Consider the following 22,635-nt stretch of genomic DNA (forward strand, 5'->3'; position numbering starts at 1 on the left):
TTGCAAAGACACGCTGCTTTATATATCAACTTGACATTTACTGTTAACAGGAATGCTAATAAAGATACAAACTCACCCACTTCAGACAGAGAAATATTTTAATTATTTAACTTCTTACTAGTACAGTTTTACAGATTGTGTGAAAAGCAGGAATTTTTAACATTACAGTGAATTTGCATACGTAAACTTTAAACTCAGAGTGTGATTTCATGCATGTGTTAAACTTGGAGATTCTCAATGGAAAAAAATGACGTTACGCTGTGACAAAGGAAATCAGAACACTCTACGCAAAATCACTTCCTGACTACGTAATTATGCTACGCAGTAATTAAGTTTATTCTTCCAGTTAACCATCAACTCAGTGAAAGAATCCCCTCCTTCTGAACACTGCCCACAGACACCTTGTGTTCCTACATCCTTCCCTGAACCAAGAGGGACTGAATGCAAATGCTAAAGTAAGATAGAAGCATGAAGAGCCACCGACGTACACTGTGATTCTTTGGGCAGCTTGGAGAACTACTGTCTCCAGAAACCCAGAGGTACGCCCTGCTGTCCGGGAGCTTCAAAGCCAGATGAGCGCTTTTGCAGCTTCACCCTGGAAACTGAGCTGCACCAAACATTTACACTACAGAAATAAGCGTGAAAACAGGGAAATGATTTAACAAAGACATGCTGCTGTATACCTCATCTCCCAAATTTGCCCTTGCTGTGGCTCTATCTCAGCTTGATTTCCAGAGAAAACTCATTCTCTCAAAGCTAATTTTGCATTGTTTCCATAATTTGCCTTTAAGTGATCTTAATATGAGATGCCTGACCACGGCCATATGTCTTCTTCAAAGTCGCTATGCATTACTCAGACAGCAAATTGCCAGGTTTTTAAGCTCCATCTTATTTACACAGCCAGATCACCATATCATTTTTTCCTACAACCATTTTTTTTCTTCATCACATGTGAACAGGTCTGTTGTACTCAGAATGTGCACTGGCCTTCTCAACGGAACACACAGTAAAAGGACCTTTTCAAACCTCCAGATTGAAAAAACTAAAAACTTCGGAAGACTGGGGACTTTTCTAAGGAAAGGAAGTGAAGCTTTTAAGCAACAATCTTAGTAAATTTCTTTACATCACAACACCTCAGCTGTTTCCCCCCCACAGATGCACATAGAGACCTGCAGAGAGTTAAGTTAGTGCCTCATTTAGAGTCTATTTTATGGCTAGATAGCAGCACTCTAACAATTTGCCAAAAGCAAAGATGTTCTGAAAAATTACTATTAATACACATTTAGAAAGAGACCCTGAAGGTCTGTCACACTGAATGATACCGCTGTCTCAGCGCTTTCTTTGAAAGTATTACATCTACCATGCAGTCCTTGTTGAGCTGTAGCTTTACTATAAGCATTGTTATTCCATTCACTTCAAAGAATTTCCGAGTGAACCACACCACACAGTGAAATTCAACAGAAGTACCCAATTTAACTGAAAAATTCTGTCACCTAATTAGCAAATGTTTGATAGAAATGTAATTTAAGAGCACTTCAAAAATTTGACCAGGGAGCAAAAGAGGTTGTCTGGCACCATCCCTCAAAGAGAGCACATCCCTGAATAAACCATTCAGGATTTAGAACACCAACATTGAAAGAGTGTCTGGGTGGCCAGATAATGTTGCAGCTTTACATTCTTAATATATATTTTCCATAATTTCTTGGAATGCAGTTCATGTTTTGAAACAGAAGTCTTTCCAATCGTCATGTTTTATCTGTGTAATGTCATTTCACCTCTTTAACAAGATACAGTCTTCAGACAATCAAGCCATTTCATTAAAAAGGTTATATAAATGAGAATGTTAATACAAGATTATTCCCCAGCAATGCTACAGCCTTGGGGCAGAGTAGCTGGAAGGTTGTGTGGAGGAAATGGACCTGGGGGTATTGGTCGAGGCTCGGCTGAGCATGAGCCAGCAGTGTGCCCAGGTGGCCAAGAAGGCCAATGGCATCCTGGCTTGTATCAGGAATAGTGTTGCCAGTAGGAGTAGGGAAGTCATTGTCCCTCTGTACTCAGCCCTGGTGAGGCCCCACCTCGAGTACTGTGTCTAGTTTTGGGCCCTTCGCTGCAAGAAAGACATTGAGGCCCTGGAGCGTGTTCAGAGGAGGGCAACAAAGCTGGTGAGGGGTCTGGAGCACAGGCCTTATGAGGAGCGGCTGAGGGAGCTGGGATTGTTCAGTCTGGAGAAGAGGAGGCTCAGGGGAGACCTCATCGCTCTCTATAACTACCTGAAGGGAGGTTGTAGTGAGCTGGGGGTCGGCCTCTTCTCTCTTGTAACTAGTGACAGGACGAGGGGGAACGGTCTCAAGTTGCGCCAGGGGAGATTTCGGATGGACATTAGGAAATCCTAGTTTTCTGAAAGAGTGGTCAGGTGCTGGAGTGGGCTGCCCAGGGAGGTGGTTGAGTCACCGTCCCTGGAGGTGTTCAAGAAGCATTTAGATGTTGTGTTGAGAGACATGGTTTAGTGGGGTTATTGGTGGTAGGTGGATGGTTGGACTGGATGATCTTGTAGGTCTTTTCCAACCTAGCTAATTCTATGATTCTAAGATCTCCACTGCTATGCATTTCTTCCTGAATATGAGAGTCTCCCATTAGGAACAATGTAACTAAGTGAATTATAAATACAAATCTATGCACTCTATCCCTCCTACACCACCTACTTCCACATCTCAAAATACTTGGCTTACACTAATAAATCGTATAGTTAATATGTGCAGTATCTGTTACAGAACATGTTGCAATATCTGTTACAGAGTATATAGAAATTATTTCAAAATGCATGTTTTAAAAAATTTGCAACATTGATCAAACATATTATAGCTTATTAAAATTGTTTAAATGGAAATGTGCTAGCATTAAAATGAGAAAAGGCCCCAAAGTTGTAATAAATAAACCTAGCTCTTGTAAATACATGCAGTTATTTGCTACATCTTCTAACAGAGCCTGAAAATCTCCCACAAATAACAAATGTGAAACTGTTGAAACCATAAAATATGTTGCCAATTGCTTTGTTTAAGGCTAAAGGTTGGGGGGAGTTGTTCTCAGATGGAATTTAGCGAACAACTTCTGCTTTTCCTTGGAACCAACCAGTTCGGGTAATTTTCATAAAAAGTATTTATCACTATCTACCATTCTAATATACATGCTGTACCAAGGACAACTACAGAATACCCTTTTGAAGCCTGTTTCTTCATTTGCCCCACGCTGCAGAGAACAGCTACTATAATCTTGGTCCTGTCAAGGAGCATTTCAGAAAGAAGTGCAGACATTGGAAGCTGCAGCCTGTGTTGTGGTTAAGTGATACATGATATCCACAGCAGTTTAGATGGATGTTTCCAGCACTTACTCCACCTGACTCTTCTCTGAAGAAACAACCAAGGCAGGTTAACATTACCATTTCCTTCCAAAGCTGTCTATGTTGCATGCATCTAACAACAAATAAATCAATTACAGCAACTGGCAGTAATTTTCAGGGCTGCAGATTAACCAGTCAAGCAGCATATGTTTGCATATAGCAAGAATCTATTCCAGGTTTAAGGCTGAAGTTCCAGGACAGTCTAAACCAGTCTCTCTGTCCCCAACACAAAAATCCCCACCCCTCCTTTGACTCAGTAGCGATGCCTTTCTCATCCTGAGTGAGCCAGTTTAGGAAGCTCAACTGGACAGGTCTTAAGTCTTCAGTTTTGGCCATTTAGCTCCTAAAAGCTGCTCACTTTAGGAAAGACAGCAGAAAGAACAGCAATAAAGGGGGGGGGGGGGGGGGGGGGGGGAAGGGATGTACACAAAAAAATATCTTGTTAATTTGTTTATTTTATTTTGTCAGTAGGATTTCTGTTGAAAAAAAAATGCTATCAGGTCTCTAGAACTAATTGTTTCTGGTCATACTAATAGGTCTATTTTAAACACAGAAAATTCTTGTGTAACTGTCAGAAAAATATGCTGAAAGTATACTATCAATAGCTGCTATTTTACCCACAAAAATATTTTGCATTTTGTTGGCTCTAGTTCACATCCAAGTGGACTGATACACGTCTTGAGAACAAAACATATTTAAATAAAAATGTTCTCCAGTAAGTTCACTCATTTTCCAACTTAAAAAAGAGTAAAAATTGTGAATGGTTCTGTAATTAAACATAAAGCTGTTTAAACACGAATACAGAACTTCCTTTTGCTTAGAGGGTAGAAAATTTAGAGAACGAAAAAAAAAAGAGAAAATAATTCTTAAGAAAATTGTATATACATATTGTGCAAGGGTCACTCAGCTCAAACCACATTCACAGCTCTATCAGTAAATATCTATTTTGGGAAAAGCGTCATCACTAACTGCTGTGATTTAAATGCTTCCATTTTAAATCGACCCATTCTCTATTTAGAAAAGGCAAGATTACTTCAGCTCTTCAAACAGATATTCTTTCCCATCTTATTTAAGACAATCGCCATGACCTCCCAAACAAAAGTGCTGTTTGGATTTACATAAAGTAGTTTGAGCTATTTATCCAGGGTTTCATGAAAATACAACTTGCAAAAACCTGAACACTTTTCTTCCTCAACTTCCTACCCCATCCTGCAGATAATCCCTAGTTACTCGCTTATCTTACATCTTGGCTGGAGTACTGCCATACGATTTTGTGGACACTAAGACTTCCCGAGGCCAGTTCTGCTGTACAAAGCAGGGCAGTATTCCTTGGCAGCCAGACAAGCTGTCTCAGGCTTGCCTTTGGCTCCTGGCTTCAAATTTGAAGACTCTGACCTCAGCATTCCTTAAAAAACAACGTGTGCAGGAACTGCACCTTCTAATATCAAACCAGCAGAATCTTCCACCTTAAGATCGTGGTTTTTAACTGCATCCTGAGCAAAGAGGCTTTCTGCAGTCTGAGGGACTTGTCCAAAACAACTGGATGAAATTCCACCCAAATGAAGGATGAAAAAAAGCTCACCAACTTCTCAAGTGCAAGATTCATTTCCTCGTCAGCTGCTGCTTATTTGCTACAAGGTCTTCAAGCATCACAGTGAGGAAGCAAGCATTACAGCTCATGGGAAAAGAGAAAATAATTCCCCAAATTCTAAAGATAAAGGGTGCTGACAGTAGCCATGAAGGCAGTCAGCCCTGCCCGTCTGAAACCAGCTGCACCCATTCACCTCCCAGGAGCTCAGCTTTGACCAAGAAGTGTGTTCATCCAACAATATTGGAAGTTTGCTGCCAAAACCTTCCCCCAAATAAAAGGTTAGCAGCTACCACTGTTACTTATAAGATAAGTAGTAAAATATACTGATTTATTTCAGGTTTTTTTAAAATCTTTAAAGATGGCCTGTATGCACACTAAGAAAAGAGAGGAGAAAAAAAAAGTCAACTATATGAAGAAACATTAACTTCCATGTATAGACACATATATGAATACACACCGTAGCTACTATTGGGGATCCCAAAGAAAAGCTGACAGTACCACAGAAAGCGTTCACTAACTTTAAAGTACAGCTCTTTAAGATAGATAATAAAAAGGCTGTAGCAACTTAATCGTATTTAAAGATGTGATAAATTCATAATTTTAATTCCGTCATTTTTACCACAGTGGTACAGCCGTACATTGGAGTGTAACTGGAATATTTAAGTTTCACACTGACATTCCGGCAACAGAACATTAGGAGTTCAAAAGCAGATTATAAAAAAAAAAACAACAAATCATCACTGGGTACAGGGGGTACACTGCGACATCAGCCTTCTCCTCTTTCTGCAATTATTTCTCCATAAGGCATTAAAAACTCACTCCAAGAATACAATGAAATATCTGAGGGGAAAAAAGGGTAGTATTCCACAGAAGTAAGCCAAATATATTACTACATTTCTCACAAGAAAAACTGTTTTGTTTCAAAGCAGTAATGACTAAGCTTACAGAGCACTAACGCTAACACAATACACACTCAAACATTACGACTAAGACGTCAGGAGTTCATTTAAACAAAACATATTTTTATTAGGAAATAGATTTCATTTGTTAGTCAAAACTGAGATCGCACCTTGTTGCGCTCAGATGACAACAAAGATTAAAGTGAAGCGGATACGTATGTCATACATACCAAAGAGATGGCAAAAAATGGCAACCTCGAGACGTAGTCACTGGCAACGAGCACTAAATCCAGAGTCCTCTAAACAAAAACACAAGCTTTTGTCTCATTACGGGCATGTTAGGAGTCCTATCCACTCAACTGCGTTTACTAAAATATTTAAAACTAAACATGCACTTAAGTGCCTGTAAAACTGCACCCAACAATATTTCTGGAAAAAAAAAAAAATCTATGTGAGTGCCGTGCAAAACACTGTCAGGAATCCATCTCTCTAGGAACCATTTCTCTTTTTTGATAAATAATAAAAAAGGAACAAGTCTAACTATCTAATCTGTCCTGTATAAATGAATTACAGTAATGAGACCATATATAAACACTCAGAAAAATAGGGAAATTTGTTCACTTCCCGTTTTTTTTTTAAACGTCTGCTTTAACAACATAAATCTAATTCCTTTTTTTCCTTTACAATACTAAACAATCTTCATTTAGCGTAATGCCACTGAAATAGCTCATGTTGTTGCACCAGTAAAACATTATTTAATCAATCAGAAAACGCTGTGTAAGTATAATGTCAAATTAGTATTTGTATCATTTAATCTGGTCAGGCACCAAACCAAGCTGCAGAGTCTGCTTCGTGCCACTGGAACATGATGCATGTAGTTGAGGTTTACACTGGTGGAGCAATGGTAACACAGCACTAGGAACAATTTCCAAATAAGCACTGGCAGATCAGACCTCAAATTAGTCACGCTGGCATTTCGTATGTTGATGGATTCTACTATTTACAGCTATTTTCAGAAGAAAAGGAGAGCCAACACGCATCTTTAAAACAAGCTTGTTTACACACACAATTCTGCTGTTTCCCCAAATGGGAAGAAACAATGGATTAGGCAATGGTCTATAATACAAAAAGCAAAGTAAAGTTACTTGAACTTAAACACAGGCAAGCACTGATACGGATTAGCCTTTTTCTTCCACACATGGCTTGCTTTATAAGTTCCTTAAATATATACCTCTCAATTTTCAACTATTTTCTCTGCACAAAGGCTAGCATGACAGCGTACTTCTGCCCCTTTACTTTGTTACATAGTTCTGAATGCAATAACTCATTTCACTCATTCATACTAACTCATTTACCTTCCCCATTTATGTCATCTTAGTTAACTTTCAAATATGTTTCCTTTGGAAGGAAATATTTTGAAACACTATTCTTTCAAGGGCCTCAACAGTCACATAGTTAAAAAGCAGATTCTATCTGAGTCGTATAATTCTGAAAGAAAATAGAGTATTCGCACAGCAATACAAATAGCTTTGTTCTTGTCACAATGCTTCCTCAGCACTTGTAGGTGCATCCCATCAGGGCCCATAGGCTTCCAAATATCAAACATTCCCTGACCTGATCTTCCACAAGAGATTCATCTTCCTTGCTCCAGCTTTCTTGGGCCTCTTTTCCCCTCAGGCCATTTTCCCCCTGGACTCTGCTAAGCAAATCCCTGAAGAGGCCAAAGTCTGCTCTCCTGAAGTTCAGGACAGGGATCTTGCTGTGCACCCCATTGCTGCTGCCCTAAGGATCTTGAATTCCAGTGGTGCCTAGTGGCAGGACAAGAGGCAATGGGCCTAAACTGGCACACAGGAGGTTCCCTCTGGGCACCAGGAGCACTTCTGTGCAGTGTGGGTGATGGAGCACAGGCAGCCCAGTGGCTGTGGGGTGTCCTCCTTGGAGCTCTCCAGAAGCCCCCAGATGTGGTGCTGGGCACCCTGCTCTGGGTGTCCTTGCTGGAGCTGGGCTGGGCCCAATGCACCCTGAAGACCATCCAACACCAACCACTCTGTGATTCATTACCTATGTTGGGAAAGGACACCTAAATAATGGCTGACATTCCAAAAAAAAACCTAGGCTGCATACTTTGCTTAATAAAAAGAACCCTCACCTGTAACTTAACTATTTAAAGAAAGGTGGCAGTGTAGATTTTTTGTTTGCTTTTGACAAAAAATCAGGATTGTTATTTCAGATGTTACAGTTTTAGTTACAGTCAATTCTGCCTGGACTAAATGGGAAAATGATTCAGGCTGGTTTTAATCAAGATTAGTTATTAAAAGTTGATTCACAACACACTAACACAAGCATTTGAATCACCATAAAGGTGGTGCCCACTGAAGCAGCTAGAGCACTTATTTTACTGATCATAAAAGTATCTGTGGAACTCCATTAAGCATCTAGTTTCTTTTCTTTTTTTTTTTTTCTTTAATGTATCCATAGAACTAAGGGAGAAGACAAAGGTCAAAAAGTTTCTGAGATTACCCTGCATTTCCCATACTAAACAATCTACCTCTTCAGGTTTTAACATTTAATTTTCTAATATTAAAAGCTGCTTTGCTTCTCAACAATTTTATCTGTTCATTTAGAAACATTTTCAAAGATAAATACATTTTTAAGTATATAAAAACTTGATTGTTATTGCTAACAACTGAAGCCCTTAAAAAATCAACTTTTTTTAAAAAAGAATGTGGTTAAGATCTAGATTATTACAAAATAAGCCCCCCAGAAAACCTTAATTATTTCAATTACAGAGGTCATAATACCTATTCCCCTTCTAAACATACTACTACTAAGGCAGAAAAGACAAGCTGGTTGCATTAACAATTTCTGCATATACACACCATTGAGAATGCATGTCTGCACTCTGCTGTGGATGTGTGCGACCTACTTCCCAAGGGATGTTTGGGTGCCATACACCCAGCCAGCTTTCTGAGCGACGTACAACGCATTTAACGTAGTCACAGGTTCTGCCTTAGACCACACCAAGGAATATTGTGCTCACCTTTTTTAAAAATTAAGAGTCACGTTGTCGTATCTTTCTTCAGAGTAGGAGATTCTTATTACAGACTACCTGAAAGTAACTAGGCTGGTTATTCATTACTGCTGTATTTACCTTCACACTGCAGACCAGTCATCTGACCCAAGGACTGCACTGTCCTATTTAACAAGATTGTGTCTGAAGTGTCATCTCTTTCTGCTTCTGGAAGTCATTCAGAAACAGATAAAGTATCTGATGGCATCTTAAGGTTTTCCTAATCCCCCGAATACTCATGGATCTTAAAGCTGAATATAGAGCTTATCTGAAAAGACAGAAAGGCATTCAGAAGGACTTTGTTTATGGTTGATAGAGATCTTCACAAAGGAACCGACATCCTCAGGAGCTTTGGTCTCAGCTGAACAATGAAGTATGCTGTAGCTTCATAATATAGGTGTATTTCTCAGTCTTGTAGAGATAAAGCTGAAAAGTTCCTAGGTACTATAAATCTTAAGCCAGGTACAAATTCCTTCTGATACATAATGGCTTTCAAGTTTCAAGTGGTATCATCTCCATACATTTGGGCAACAAAATGTCTCAATCATCATGTCATTCAACAAAAGATATGCATGTCTGGGTTTAACAAGACAGTTAAATTACAATTCTACCAGGATTTACTTACACACTGCTAATAAAAAATATCAGCAGAGAATGGGGTAGCTAAAAGGAATTTCAGAATGGAAGAATATTTTTCAGTTTGCTTAGCTTGTGTTTACTGCAATGCCATCAGTTTCCACCTTCCGTGCAAATTTGTCTTTGAACACAAAAAAATTAAGAAAGCAAGACTGTGAAACAAAAACATGGCGTCAAATCCAGGGCTACGTGAATAACCCAAAGTACCTGGAAAAACAAAGTCAAGCAAAAAAATCGATTTCAATTTAATGTGGTTCCATAAGTGGGAAACAGTTTTCCCATAGGTAACCTGGTGTTTTCTAAACTTTCCTCAAGACTTGGCAGTAAACATTTCCACCTACAAGGAGAAATCAAGAGAGCTGGGACTGCCCAGCCTGGAGAAGAGGAGGCTCAGGGCAATCCCATCAATGTCCACAAATACCTTAACGGAAGGCGCAAAGACGATGGAGCCAGGCTCTTTTCAGTGTTGCCCAGTACCAGGACAGGCGATGGCCACAAACTGCAAGACAGAAGTATCCACGGAGACCTTCAAAAGCCAAGGCAACCTGCTCTGGGTATCCCTGCTTGTGCAGGGAGTTGCACCAGACAGCCTGGAGAGGTCCCTTCCAATCTCACCCAGTCTGTGATCCTGTAATTTTTGATAAGCAAATGTATTTCTCCTTTCTCATAGATCTGGGCAGATTAATTCCCATAAAAGCAATCTGAATCAGTTGCTTCTTCACAGAATCATTTTTTTTTACTTTTACAGGAGAAACTCCTGTGCATCAGGAGCACAAGGGTGAGAAGAGGTGTATGCACTTGACTAATGTTTGAGCAGGAGCAGAACATTTACATGTTTCTTGAAAGAGTGTTATGACACACATCCTATACAGCACATACCTAGGATGTATGTGCTACAGAGCACAGAAGGACGACCTAATGAGAAGCAGCACGGACACATTCAGTGGGGTGCCGTCCTACAGCATGCAGAGAAGTACTAAAGCGGTGTTCAATCTGGCAAAGTAAAATCCTTATATCAACAAAAACAGCTTGTCAGCTTTACTACATATCATTTAAGCAAGTGCCTGACCAAATTGTTTTAGGCCACTCCAGACAAAACCGTGTCCTCTGACTGACTGAGTTTTCTGCACATTCCTTACTACCTTCATGGAAAATCTGCATGTATGCATCTCACTGTCCAAAAAACCTCAAACATTAAAAAACTGTATTGGTTACGGAACAGGACTAAGGCTAGCACTCTGAGAATGTGAATAAGACTAGACAGTCAGAGCTTCATTACTTTAGATATAAAGACCTCCTACCTCGCTACCTCCTGAGCAGCAGCACTAAATGTCACCAGAACACTACTTAGCCTGTTCTGTCACACTGTATCCAATACAGTAATTAAGTCAAAACCAGCAAAACAATCAGCAGTTTATGCTTAAAATAAACCCTGACAGTACTCATGCTGAGTGATGTATTTCAAGACTCCATCCGCAGCAGCAAGACAAACAAGAGCAGAATCTAGACAGATGCAGGCTGAGAGTTTAACATTGTGGACAAAGCCAGACCATGCCAGCTACAGCATGGCAGGACTCTACACCGTCTGGTTTACTGCTAGAGATGCAGACTTGGAGACAACAGAATTATTTTACTTCCATGACTATTCTGCATGTAACAAAACTCAAAGGAAAAAAGAATTAATCATCTTCTCTTGATCTGTTTATACCTTCGGCATCACTGACCCTAGTATGTTCCAATGCCAAGCATGTTTCTCTTCTCCCTTCTCCCCTCTTCTTTGTAATTTCAGAGGACAACTGCCCTACTACTGGTAAGATTTCACATATAAGGAAATAAACCAAGTCATTATGATGGTATACGCAGTATAAACCTATGAGATTTTTAACGACGTCACATTTTACAGAATTTAAAATTTCCATTCCGAGCTTTTAATACTCTAAGTTCTGGTAAAGATGTTATCTGACAGAGAGAAGGAGAGGACAGTTGAGGCTTCAGGCACTTGAGATATACAAGGCATACATGTGAAATAATATCGGTAATCCTTCTGAAAATGAAAAGGAATGAAATAGTTTATTTTGACACCTAAATTGCCTTTCTTTGGAGGCAGCCAATCATGAAAATTGATAAAATGAGTCACACCTCAAACTGCTACCAACAGGCTTCCACAGTTGAACAGCTTCTCATCACACTATCCCTATTTAGATGTTTTCTTCATAATCTTAACAGAAATTATCTTCAAAGCAGAATACGAGTTGGATTTCTGCACCTAAGAATACTATGTTGGAAAATCCTCCTAAGGAAAGGCAGTTCATATTAGTATACTTATTACTTCTTATATATTTATCTTTCCCTCATTCAAGCTGAAACTATTCCTAAAGCAGAACAAACACTGCGCACACACAGAACAGTTTTCCTGCTACTGTGTTCGGATTTTGCACCAGAACTCAGAGAACTGGAGCTCTGCTCTCCCCTACCCTGCCTGACACACGCTGATGCTTGCACAGTCGAGGCAAGATCTTCAGTTCTCAGGATATGAACACTAGAGGTACCCATAGGGATGGAGATTACAGAAAATAAAAATGTAGTTAAAGAGCTATATTTCACATCACAGAAGTAATTTATTTATAGTAATACTGAACTTGACAGAAGCAATGAAAAGACGTGACTTTACGAAAACTTTACAGTTTAGGAGTAGGAATGCATTTTTATCTTGAAAACACAGGGATTTTTTTTAGCTTACCCTATCAGATCTGCAGCTTAGTTCAGCTGCTATAGATCAGTGTGGATGCAACTCTGCATAAGATTACTAGCTACTCTGTACCCCCAAAGAAAACACTAAACGTGGAATTATGTTTAAATTAGCAGCAGTAGCTGTAATACAAGAATAAATTGTCAGTACCTCAGCACGAGTAATTCAAGTAGTTGTCTTCAGTTAACTTTCATAGGAAAGAATAAAAAAAAACAACCAATAAAGGCAGAGAGGAAGCATAACTCACAATGCAGACTTACACATCCTAAAGTGGTCACCAAGTCAAATAGGTCAAGAATCAAACATTATACCTTAAAGCCTCAATGGGCCAACTTTTAGGTTGGAAGAAGAGATGCTGAAACGTTCACTAATGGAAGCAGACCGTGTGGTCTGTATAGTTGGTATTAGAAAGGTTTGCCACTACTCACTAAGCCACCAGCTTCCAACATGGTATTTTTTCCTGCTCTTCTCCATTTTCTTGCACTATTAGAGGGAATAATTCCACACTTAAGGTAGACTTCTGTCACAAAGGTTACAAAATTGTGCAAAAAAAAAAAAAAAAAAGCACTCAGAGAAAAGCATAGAAATCCAACAATATCTTGCATCTGCTTCCTACTGCTTGTTCCACATGTCTTTAGCTGCATAGCTGGAAGTCTACTACAACGTACGCTTCCTGCATACCAGAGCTAAAAGATTTAGAAATAAAAACTTGTGTCCTATACATGCAAGAAATGACAGTGCTCCTCTCCCTCATCTTGCACTCACCTTAATCAGCACTAAACTGAAAACAGAGATCAGAACAAACCAGTTTCAGTAACCACAGGGAAAACCAGTTTAAAACTAGTTTCTGCATGAAATGGAACATTTTCATAGCATAGGCAAGCCAAACTGATGGCGTACCCCTCAACCAGAGGGCTGGAGCACCTGTCCTATGAGGAAAGGTTGAGGGAACTGGGCTTGTTCAGTTTGGAGAAGAGAAGGCTCCGGGGAGACCTCATTGTGGCCTTCCAGTACTTGAAGGGAGCGTATAAACAGGAGGGGGAATGATTGTTTGTGAGGGTAGATAGCGATAGGACAAGGGGTAATGGTTTTAAGCTGAGACAGGGGAGATTTAGGTTAGATATTAGGAGGAAGTTTTTCACACAGAGGGTGGTGATGCACTGGAACAGGTTGCCCAGGGAGGTTGTGGATGCCCCATCCCTGGAGGCATTCAAGGCCAGACTGGACGTGGCTCTGGGCAGCCTGGTCTAGTGGTTGGCGGCCCTGCACTCAGCAGGGGGGTTGAGACTTGATGATCTTTGAGGTCCTTTTCAACCCAAGCCATTCTATGATTCTATGAACCAAAAGCTGTGCCACCACGCATTTTTTAGAGAATGGTCTCTTTGAAGGTATGTAATACACACTAGAGTGAACTTACATTCACTCTACATACATAGCATTCTTCATTTTGAATGAAAGAAAAACACAGAGGATCAATCGAGTTGTACAGCAGCAGCAAACACAAGCAGACAAGTTTTCCAAGTTCACAACTCATTCAATAAAAAGTAATTTCCAAAAAATATTCATAGGTGTTTCTTCAAAAGAAAAAGGTTCCACTCGAGGATAAACCTACGCTGTTGAGACAGCAATAGTTGGTTTAAAATCAACAACTGAGTACAGACTTTGGACAACTATTTATAGAATCAGTGATAGATGAGGACAAAGGAAATAAGATTTATCATATATGATAACTGTGATTGTAGTTAAACTTTAAATACCATTCAGAAGAAGGGTGGAACTTGACCATTTTCTCCTTCTAGTTACTTATTTATTTGATAACTGTAACAGTCAACACTACTTGTTTAGAGATTAAAGCAAATAAAAAGCATATTTGGTAAATATTAGCTTGCCTTCATTGTGGTTGCAAACCTTATTTCATGTCTGTACGTGACCTCTTCGTGTCCTCCTGAAGAACGGCATAAAAAAATTCTATATTTGAATGAGTCATTCAAACTTTATTCTGCTTAATGCAGGATCTTGTTATTCTCTACTTTGTATACAGAGTAGAAGTCAGTATCCATGATTTAGAACAGTCAAGAAATAAGGCAACTACTCTGTTATTTGAGCTCTCAAGATTCAGAATTAAACAGTTTGACATAAAGTATCCTCATCACCACCCTCTTTACATCACAGCCTGGAGAGTGGGGCAGGGAAGAACCTGATGAGGTTTAACAAGAGCAAGTGTAGAATCCTGCACCTGAGGAGGAATAACCACAGGCATCAGTACAGGTTAGGGGATGACCTGCTGGAGAGGAGCTCTGCCGAGAAGGATCTGGGTGTGCTGGTGGACAACATTTTGGCCATGAGTCAGCAGTGTGCCCTTGTGGCCAAGAAAACCAAAGGTACCCAGGAGTACATTAAAAAGAGCGTGGCCAGCAGGTCGAAGGAGGTGATCCTCCCCCTCTACTCTGCCCTGCTGAGGCCACATTTAGAATACTGGGTCTAGTTCTGCGCTCCCCAGTTCAAAAAAGATAGGTGTCTCCAAGCAGGAGACCAGTGGAGGGCCACAAAGATGATAAGGGCCCAGAGCGACCAACTGTAGTAGGGAACTTGCTTTAACAGGGAGCTGGACTTGATGATCTCTTGCAGTCTGTTCCAACTCCTGTAATTTTGTGAACACTTCGGTCCATTCCAAACATTCAATCCTTCTCCAGCACAGGTTAAATGAAAAAAAGAAAAAAAAGAATGCTTTTCATAAAGTTGGAAACTGAGAAACATTTGTCCGATGGCATGCAGTGCCAACACCAGAGTACAGGGCCTCCTGCACTCTGTCCTTGCTTTTACCTCTGCACCACCTGCCCAACACTGCCCTACTAATGATATGACTACGGCAATAAAGCGCAAAGGCTGCACAACAACATCAAAACCCAACCGTCTTAGTTTGGACACAGAAGGATATAAAATATGCAATTGGTGACCATCTGTGAATGATTTGACTTAAGCAGGCTGTTCTACAAAAAGTTAACGAGAGATAGAAATAATGAAGTACTTGTATGTGGTAGCCAGATTGTTTTTCTTCTCACATCTACCATCTTCCTGATGCTACAATAACTGAGGCAGAGAGTGAACAGAAGGGCAAGGGGATGATAAAACCTACATCCATCCCTTGATGCGGAAGAGAACAGTTTAACACCATGATATTTCATGTAAGAAAAACAAGCCCACTCTCTTAGTAGCAGTAACCATAGCAGAGGAACAGAAACACGAAGAAAAAGCGAAGCCTACACCACCGAAGCAGCTGTCACCAATTGGAACTACCTAACCTAATGAAATCCGGACAATATTCACATAACCACAATACTGTAAATGCTGCCAGACCGCTACTGAATGTGCAGAGGTTCAAGTGACCATCTTAAGCAACGTGCCTTAGAATGCTGGCAGCAGGTAGTTAATACATCGTTCTCATGTAAGGACACGCGATGACACTTCATCTGCTCTAAAATGAGGAGACAGTGCTGGCTGTGAGGATAGCCTGCTCCTGACTGTAGGTGAGCAGTAATGGAGTCTCACTCCTGCATTACACGCAGTAGGTAGGACTTCAGAACTAAGCGCTACATTCATTGCATTCTGTTTACACAGCGAAAGGCTCATTAAAGTAAGTTTATTGCTAACAAAGGCTGCCAAAATAAACATGGTATTCTTGTTCTTAGCCAACATGATGTATCAAGAGATAAATATTTTAAATTAATTTGCCACTGGAATCATTTGGTGCTTTTCAGTTTCAAACAATCCAAGAGCCAATACAGCATTCCCCCATAAAACCTATACTTATAGTTACAAAAAAGTAAAAGCATGTATATGTATAAAAAGTACACAGACACACACAAGTCCTTCCCTCTATTCTTCTTTATTACAGAAAACTCTACCACCATGTTTCAACCCTTTTCATCCTTGCAATCCAAGGGCAGCTCCTTTGTGGTAGAAACACAATACTAGTTAATATTGGTAGATCAAACATTGGCAAGAAATCACCAATTGATGGCCACAGAGATTGTTTACTGTGGTAGCACTAAAATAAATAAGAAGTCTAGTAATGCAATCCATACTGAAAGCTGCCAAATGGATAAATGCTTCGGTACTGCCTTGCCATTAGCTGAAACCTGACATTGTACTTAACAAAACAGTTTTTAATCAGCATTTGCACACAATCCCCAATGGACACTGAGGCTACTAGTGACTTGGAAAACCGTTTTTTTTTCCCCCACCACATATAAAGCAGAAAAGAACGGTGCTAATTGTTACAGAGAATGAACCTCTGACGGATACTAATGACTTTGTATCTGATCAATACGGGTAAAATATCTGGAGCATAAATGCCCCTCGTGCATGCACACAGGATCTGGATGCATCCTATGTATGGCAATAAAAGCAATGACGCTGAGCAAACTGATTTTTTCCCCCTGTTTCTTAAACTAAGTGAAATGCTTTAATTCTGGCATGAATAATACAGGATTTAAGAACACCTAAATGTGTCAGAAAATAGAACTGTTCTTCTCCAGTTAACTATATTGCTATATATAAATCCATCACATAGGAACAATTAACAAAAGGCAATTCTGCTTCCTTAAAGCTCATGTTTTCAATTTTACAGTAGATGTTCTGAAACTACAGATTAGAAATAGAAAATTTCTATTAAGAGTCAAAAGCTAAGAACTAAAAAGCAGGATAAGAACTAAACAAGAAAAGAAAGATTTCTTCAAGAACAAAGGATCATTTAGTCTGTCCACTAGTTCCTGGGCAATACATTTCAGATCAGACCCTGCTACATTTCCAGCTCTTCCTTGTGCTCAGTGGTTCAAATTAACACAACAGATTGATCTTACTCATTCAAAATCACATGGCAATAAACTCAGGAAAGTGAGACAACTTTCACATTAATTCTGAAGCACTCTGAAAGCTCATAAGAGCAAAAACTGCAAAGGGATAGATGAGTGTCAGCCACAAACTCCTAAGGACTCTGCATTAAGGGAGCTCAGCTGAGTGATCTGCTAAGTTCACACTTGGTATCTATCCAGGTGATGAGATTCTACAGAGGCAACTGTAGAGAGAATGAGAGTCACAGCTGCATCCACAATGCATTTTTCATTAGGAGCAGAATTCTACAGTCATGATGGCAAGGATAAATTCTGCTGACTGTGAATAGAAATTCATGTCCAAACTAGCATAAATACAGAGTTTACCCACCAGCTAAGTAACAAATAGCCTTTTTTTTTTTTCCTCTCAGATTCAAGGCATATACACTCCATGACGTCTGAGCACAGTATTGCTGATGATCCCCGTGCATCTCAGCATTCCACAACCACATCCACAGCCCAGCACTGTGCTCGCTGCAGTGCTGCGCTGCCTGGTTTGCAGCTTAAGAATTACTTCTCCCAGAGGCTCACACCTCCTCAGCTATGGCAAACATACTCAACACTTTACCTCTGCAGCAAAACATTAAGGCAGAAGCCTAAGGCTGAAACACCAGGGCTTGCATGTTCTCTTCTCTAACCATGCACCTCCAATCCGCACAGAGAAGACAACTGCAGGGAGGAGGAAAACGAGATTCATCGGAGTTGTCTGGTACCACCCTAAAATTCTAGAGCCAAGTTTGACGTGTGCAGGAAAATCACAGTTATACAAGGTAAGGAAGGGGAAATCTGGATGAATTTTGCACAGCCTACACTGACCTGTCTAGCCATGGTTTAGAGCGCTGCAAGAGTTGTGTTAACGCTTACAACAGCACCCTTATATAATATGACTTTGTTACTATATAAATCAACTCAGCTAATAGTGTAGATTGCGCATATATGCAAAAGAATAAAGCAGCACATGTATTTCAGAGCTGCTAAGCTCTTCTTAAATATAGCTGTCAACTCAGAATTACTCAGTAGGAATGTATTTATAGAAGGGTTTCTTGCAGATCGCACAAAGTTACATACCATTTAGCCCAACCACCAAGGTGTAGATGCAGCACACATGAAAACATCACTTTGTGACATGACCAGATGACACAAACTAGCAGAGGAGTAACTTATAAGAATACAGTATTTCTGCAAGCTGATCTGCACAACCTAATTCTAACACCCAGAGCAGATTTTCATAACTGCTGACACAATGTTACGGGACCAAAAAGAGTAAGACAGTGCTGCAGACAGGTGCAATATAAGAAGTCATCTATCTTAGCATAAGCCACTTAACTCAGGCTTTCAATAAGTTAGAGTGAGAAAAAGAACGTTCATCAGATGTCAAAATAAGGCTGCAGAAAACAATCTCCTTTGTGGCTGTCTTTGCTTGAGCCTACGTAGAATCGTGTGCACAGCTCTCACGTTGCCGTTTTCATTTTCAACTCCTTGTCAGACCAAAACCAGAAAAATCCATCAAGCGCAGCTCAGACTCTGCATTTGAGCCATGCTAACAAGTAGACTATGGCTCCTTTTACATTTAGCAGTAAAAAGATGTCATAAGCAAGCAGCACGTTTCAATTTGCATATTCGATAAATTCTGCCTTCACACTTAACTACCAGAAGAAACACAATAGTGAGTTCTCCACCTCTTAATGCCTCTGAATTGAGCCTATGTGACTTTTCCAAAGATATATTGCAAGGCGCTTTCCAAAGATATATTGCAAAGATATATGCAAGGTGCTGCACTTGGGCTGGGGCAATCCCAGGTATTTATACAACCTGGGCAAAGAACTCCTCAAGAGCAGCCCTGCAGAGAGGGACTTGGGGGTCCTGGTGGACAAGAACCTAGACATGAGCCAGCAGTGTGCGCTGGTGGCCTGCAGGGCCAACTATGTTCTGGGCTGCATTAAAAGAGGAGTGGTCAGCAGGGAGAGGGAGGTGGTGGTCCCCCTCTACTCGGCTCTTGTGAGGCCCCATCTGGAGTACTGTGTCCAGGCCTGGGGCCCCCAGCACAAGAAGGACATGGAGTTCTTGGAAAGAGTTCAGAGGAGGGCAACCAAGATGATCAGAGGGCTGGAGCACCTCTCCTATGAGGAAAGGTTGAGGGAACTGGGCTTGTTCAGTTTGGAGAAGAGAAGGCTCCGGGGAGACCTCATTGTGGCCTTCCTATACTTGAAGGGAGCGTATAAACAGGAGGGGAATAGATTGTTTGTGAGGGTGGATAGTGATAAGACAAGGGGGAATGGTTTTAAACTAAGACAGGGGAGGTTTAGGTTAGATATTAGAAGGAAGTTTTGCACACAGAGGGTGGTGATGCACTGGAACAGGTTACCCAGGGAGGTTGTGGATGCCCCCTCCCCGGAGGCATTCAAGGCCAGGCTGGACGTGGCTCTGGGCAGCCTGGTCTAGTGGTTGGCGACCCTGCACTTAGCAGGGGGGTTGAGACTCGATGATCCTTGGGGTCCTTTTCAACCCAGGCCATTCTATGATTCTATGATATTTTAATCAAATAAATGGTTATGCTCAATAAAGACAGAAATAGGAAAGTGCTGAGGCATACAATATAGCAATGGCCATACACGAACGTCTAACCGAGCCTCATGGGGCTGAAGGGAAACAATCACTGTACTTGGCCTCAGAGTTCCTCCTGCTAAGAAACAGACAGATGTGGTAAGGAAGGCGCAGAATATAGCACCTCCTCACCCATCATCACCACACACATCAGCTCTTGATGGGCAATGGAGCTGATATCTAGACAAGGACAGCTTATTACCTCCCCCCCTTGTCACTTCTCTCAAATTTGCACCACGTGTGGTAGCTTAACAGCTACTTTTTTGCTTCCTACAGCTTCCCAAAAGTAAAACATGCACACAAAACGCATAATAGCAGCTGTTTATGACTTTTTACAGTGTAAGGAAATGAATTCCATTTTGAATTCCATTCCACATTTTTAGTTTTGGCTATGTTATTTTTGGAGGATGAAATAGTAGCGTTCCAGCAAGTCTTTTTGAGACCTTTTCCCTGGCTCTTAGTTTCTGTTGCTGTATTTCCACTTTCAAATGAAAACACACTTCCACTTATAATAATTTACACTGAAAGTGAGAAGCGAGCTGTTTACTAAACAAGTACATGTTGCAATTCGAATATGCTTTCATATTAGGATTGCAATAGTAAGCCTAACAAAATGCCCATGCAAAATTAACGTCAAACAGCATAAAGCAACAATACCAAAGCCCCAGAGGCTTTTACAGGAAACCCACTGCAAATTTCATAAATCATTAAAAAAAAACAAACACCTCAAGTAACTCATTATTTCATGCATATGGCATGTAAAATGGAAAACTACAAAACTTGATTCATTAATGTTACATTTTGCCCACTGTTAATTATTTAAGCAATATTCACAGAGAGAATGCAGAGAAAAAAAAAGTGATTAACTCTGCTACAAAAAATACACACGTACAATCCAGTTAGCGCTCTTCTATCGTTTTCTGATTTCTTCAGTGTATTACATGAACTGGTCTACGCTATAAGCTTACAAAACCTTAAAAAAAGGGCTAAGCAGCCCGGTCTCAATTTCACAATTAGGACTTCTCTTCAGAAACATTAACAGTTTTTAGTGTATCTAATCTATGGCTACAGCATGGGAGGCAAGAGAATGAAAGAAACGTTCTGTTGAGTATAAAGGTAGAGTGTGAAGAAGTCTGCTGGGGTTAAGTAATTAACCTGATGCATTTTTCAGAGAGACTGTACTATTTTTAACTGCTCTTTTTTGGCCACAGGTCAAAGTTTTCCTAGCAAAATACCAAAGTGAAAATGCTGGGAGCGAAGCCCAGAGGCAGCTCTTTGCTTTGGCCTAGGCTGAAACTTATCTGACTCCAGTTAGATAGGTAGCACTGCTTCCCACTCCCGTTCGTTGAGTGCTACGGTTTGTGGGCCTCATTATGCCTCTGAATGTCTATGAGAGAAATAGTACAGCACTAAAGCCTTGAGAAGAGCATTTTTCAGATTCTATAGGAAATTCCTATACTCTCCACACAGCACAGACATCCATACTGTTCAGTCAGTTCCTGTATTTTTGGCCAAACAGAACTGAGTCATTTACAAGGGGAAAAAAAAAAAAAAAAAAAAAAAAAAAAAAAAAAAGAAAAGAAAAGAAAAGAAAAGAAGGACTCAGTGTGAGCACCTTGAGCAACTCCTGGAAGGGCCGGGACCTGCCCTCCCTTTTCTGCTCCTCCTCACTGGGAGGCACTGGAAATCTTTCTGCAAAGTGGAAATATCGGGTCTGGTGACCCAGAAGTTCAGTTTAAAATAATAACCATTCCCTCTCACCGCCTTTCCACGGTTCAGATATTTTAAACGGGAAAACAGAACTCCTTCCCACTCCTTCCTGAGGGCATGGATTTCTTGGTAAAGGAAATTATATTTCACACACACACACACACACACACACACACACACACAGAAAAATGCTACATGAAATAAGAGACGGACGAATCAGTTTGTCCCAGCGGAAAGCGAACATGACCCCTAGGATCCATCCCCGAGTTCCATTTCTCCCTTAGGCGTGTCCCCTTCCTGCGTTACCCCTGCAGCAGCCAGAGCCCTCGGCCCCACCAGAGGCCGTTTCCCGGCGGGCGCGAGGTCGGGCAGCGCACACACAAAGCCAGGTAGCGCCCGGACGCCCTCAGCGCGCTCGGGAGGCGCGAAACCGCGGGGCAGAGGTGATGCCGGAGGAGCAGAGCCCTCCCCGCCGCTCTGGGCGTTCAGATGCGTTTCTCCCTCAGCCCCAGACAAACCCCGCTTCCCCCGCGGGGCCCCGCAGCCGGGCAGGACGGTGCCCTCAGCCCGGCCGCTCCCCCACGGCGGCCCTGTGGCCTCGGCCGGCCGGAGGCGTGGAGAGCAGCCGCCCCCCGCCCGGGAAGGAGCCTTCGCCCTGCCCTGCGGGATGCGGAGCGCTTCCCTTCCTTCCTCCCGGCCGAGCGGAGGGCTGCGCCGCCTTTGTTAGCCCGCTGCCCGCCGCCGCCCCTCACCAGCAGGCTCTCCACGTTGACCGGGGAGCGCGGGTCGCGGATCATAGACTCCAGCTTCCTCTGGCGGCCCTCGAGCATCCCCGCCGCCGCCGAGTCCGGAGCCTGCAGCGCGAGGGGAGCCGCCGACATCTTCCCCGCCTGCAGCTGCTGGCTCATCCTCCGGGGGAGGGCCGCCTCCCCTCGCCGCCGGGGGGGAGGAGGAGGAGGAGAAGGAGGAGGAGGAGGAGCAGCAGGAGGAGACTACGCGGGGTCGCCCCGCGGCCGGGGCCTAGCGCGGCGGCGAGGCCGGGCCTGGGCGGGCTGTCGCTAGCCGAGGGCAGCGCTCCGCGGTGGGG

The 22,635-nt window shown here is 41.7% G+C and overlaps 1 protein-coding gene across 2 annotated transcripts in view; it reads right to left on the reverse strand.

Annotated features, from left to right (window-relative positions):
- Positions 1-22,605, reverse strand: part of ROCK2 (Rho associated coiled-coil containing protein kinase 2) — a 99,437-nt gene extending 76,832 nt beyond the window's left edge. The window contains exon 1 of one of the 2 annotated variants that reach the window (XM_021389692.1): positions 22,301-22,604. In XM_021389692.1, coding sequence (XP_021245367.1) covers positions 22,301-22,456 — 156 coding nt within the window. In that variant the 5' untranslated portion in view covers positions 22,457-22,604. Of the gene's footprint in view, positions 1-22,300 lie in introns of both variants that reach the window. The other variant, XM_021389693.1, reaches the window with a different exon arrangement.

Source organism: Numida meleagris, chromosome 3, assembly GCF_002078875.1.
Source record: "Numida meleagris isolate 19003 breed g44 Domestic line chromosome 3, NumMel1.0, whole genome shotgun sequence".
NCBI lineage: Eukaryota > Metazoa > Chordata > Aves > Galliformes > Numididae > Numida > Numida meleagris.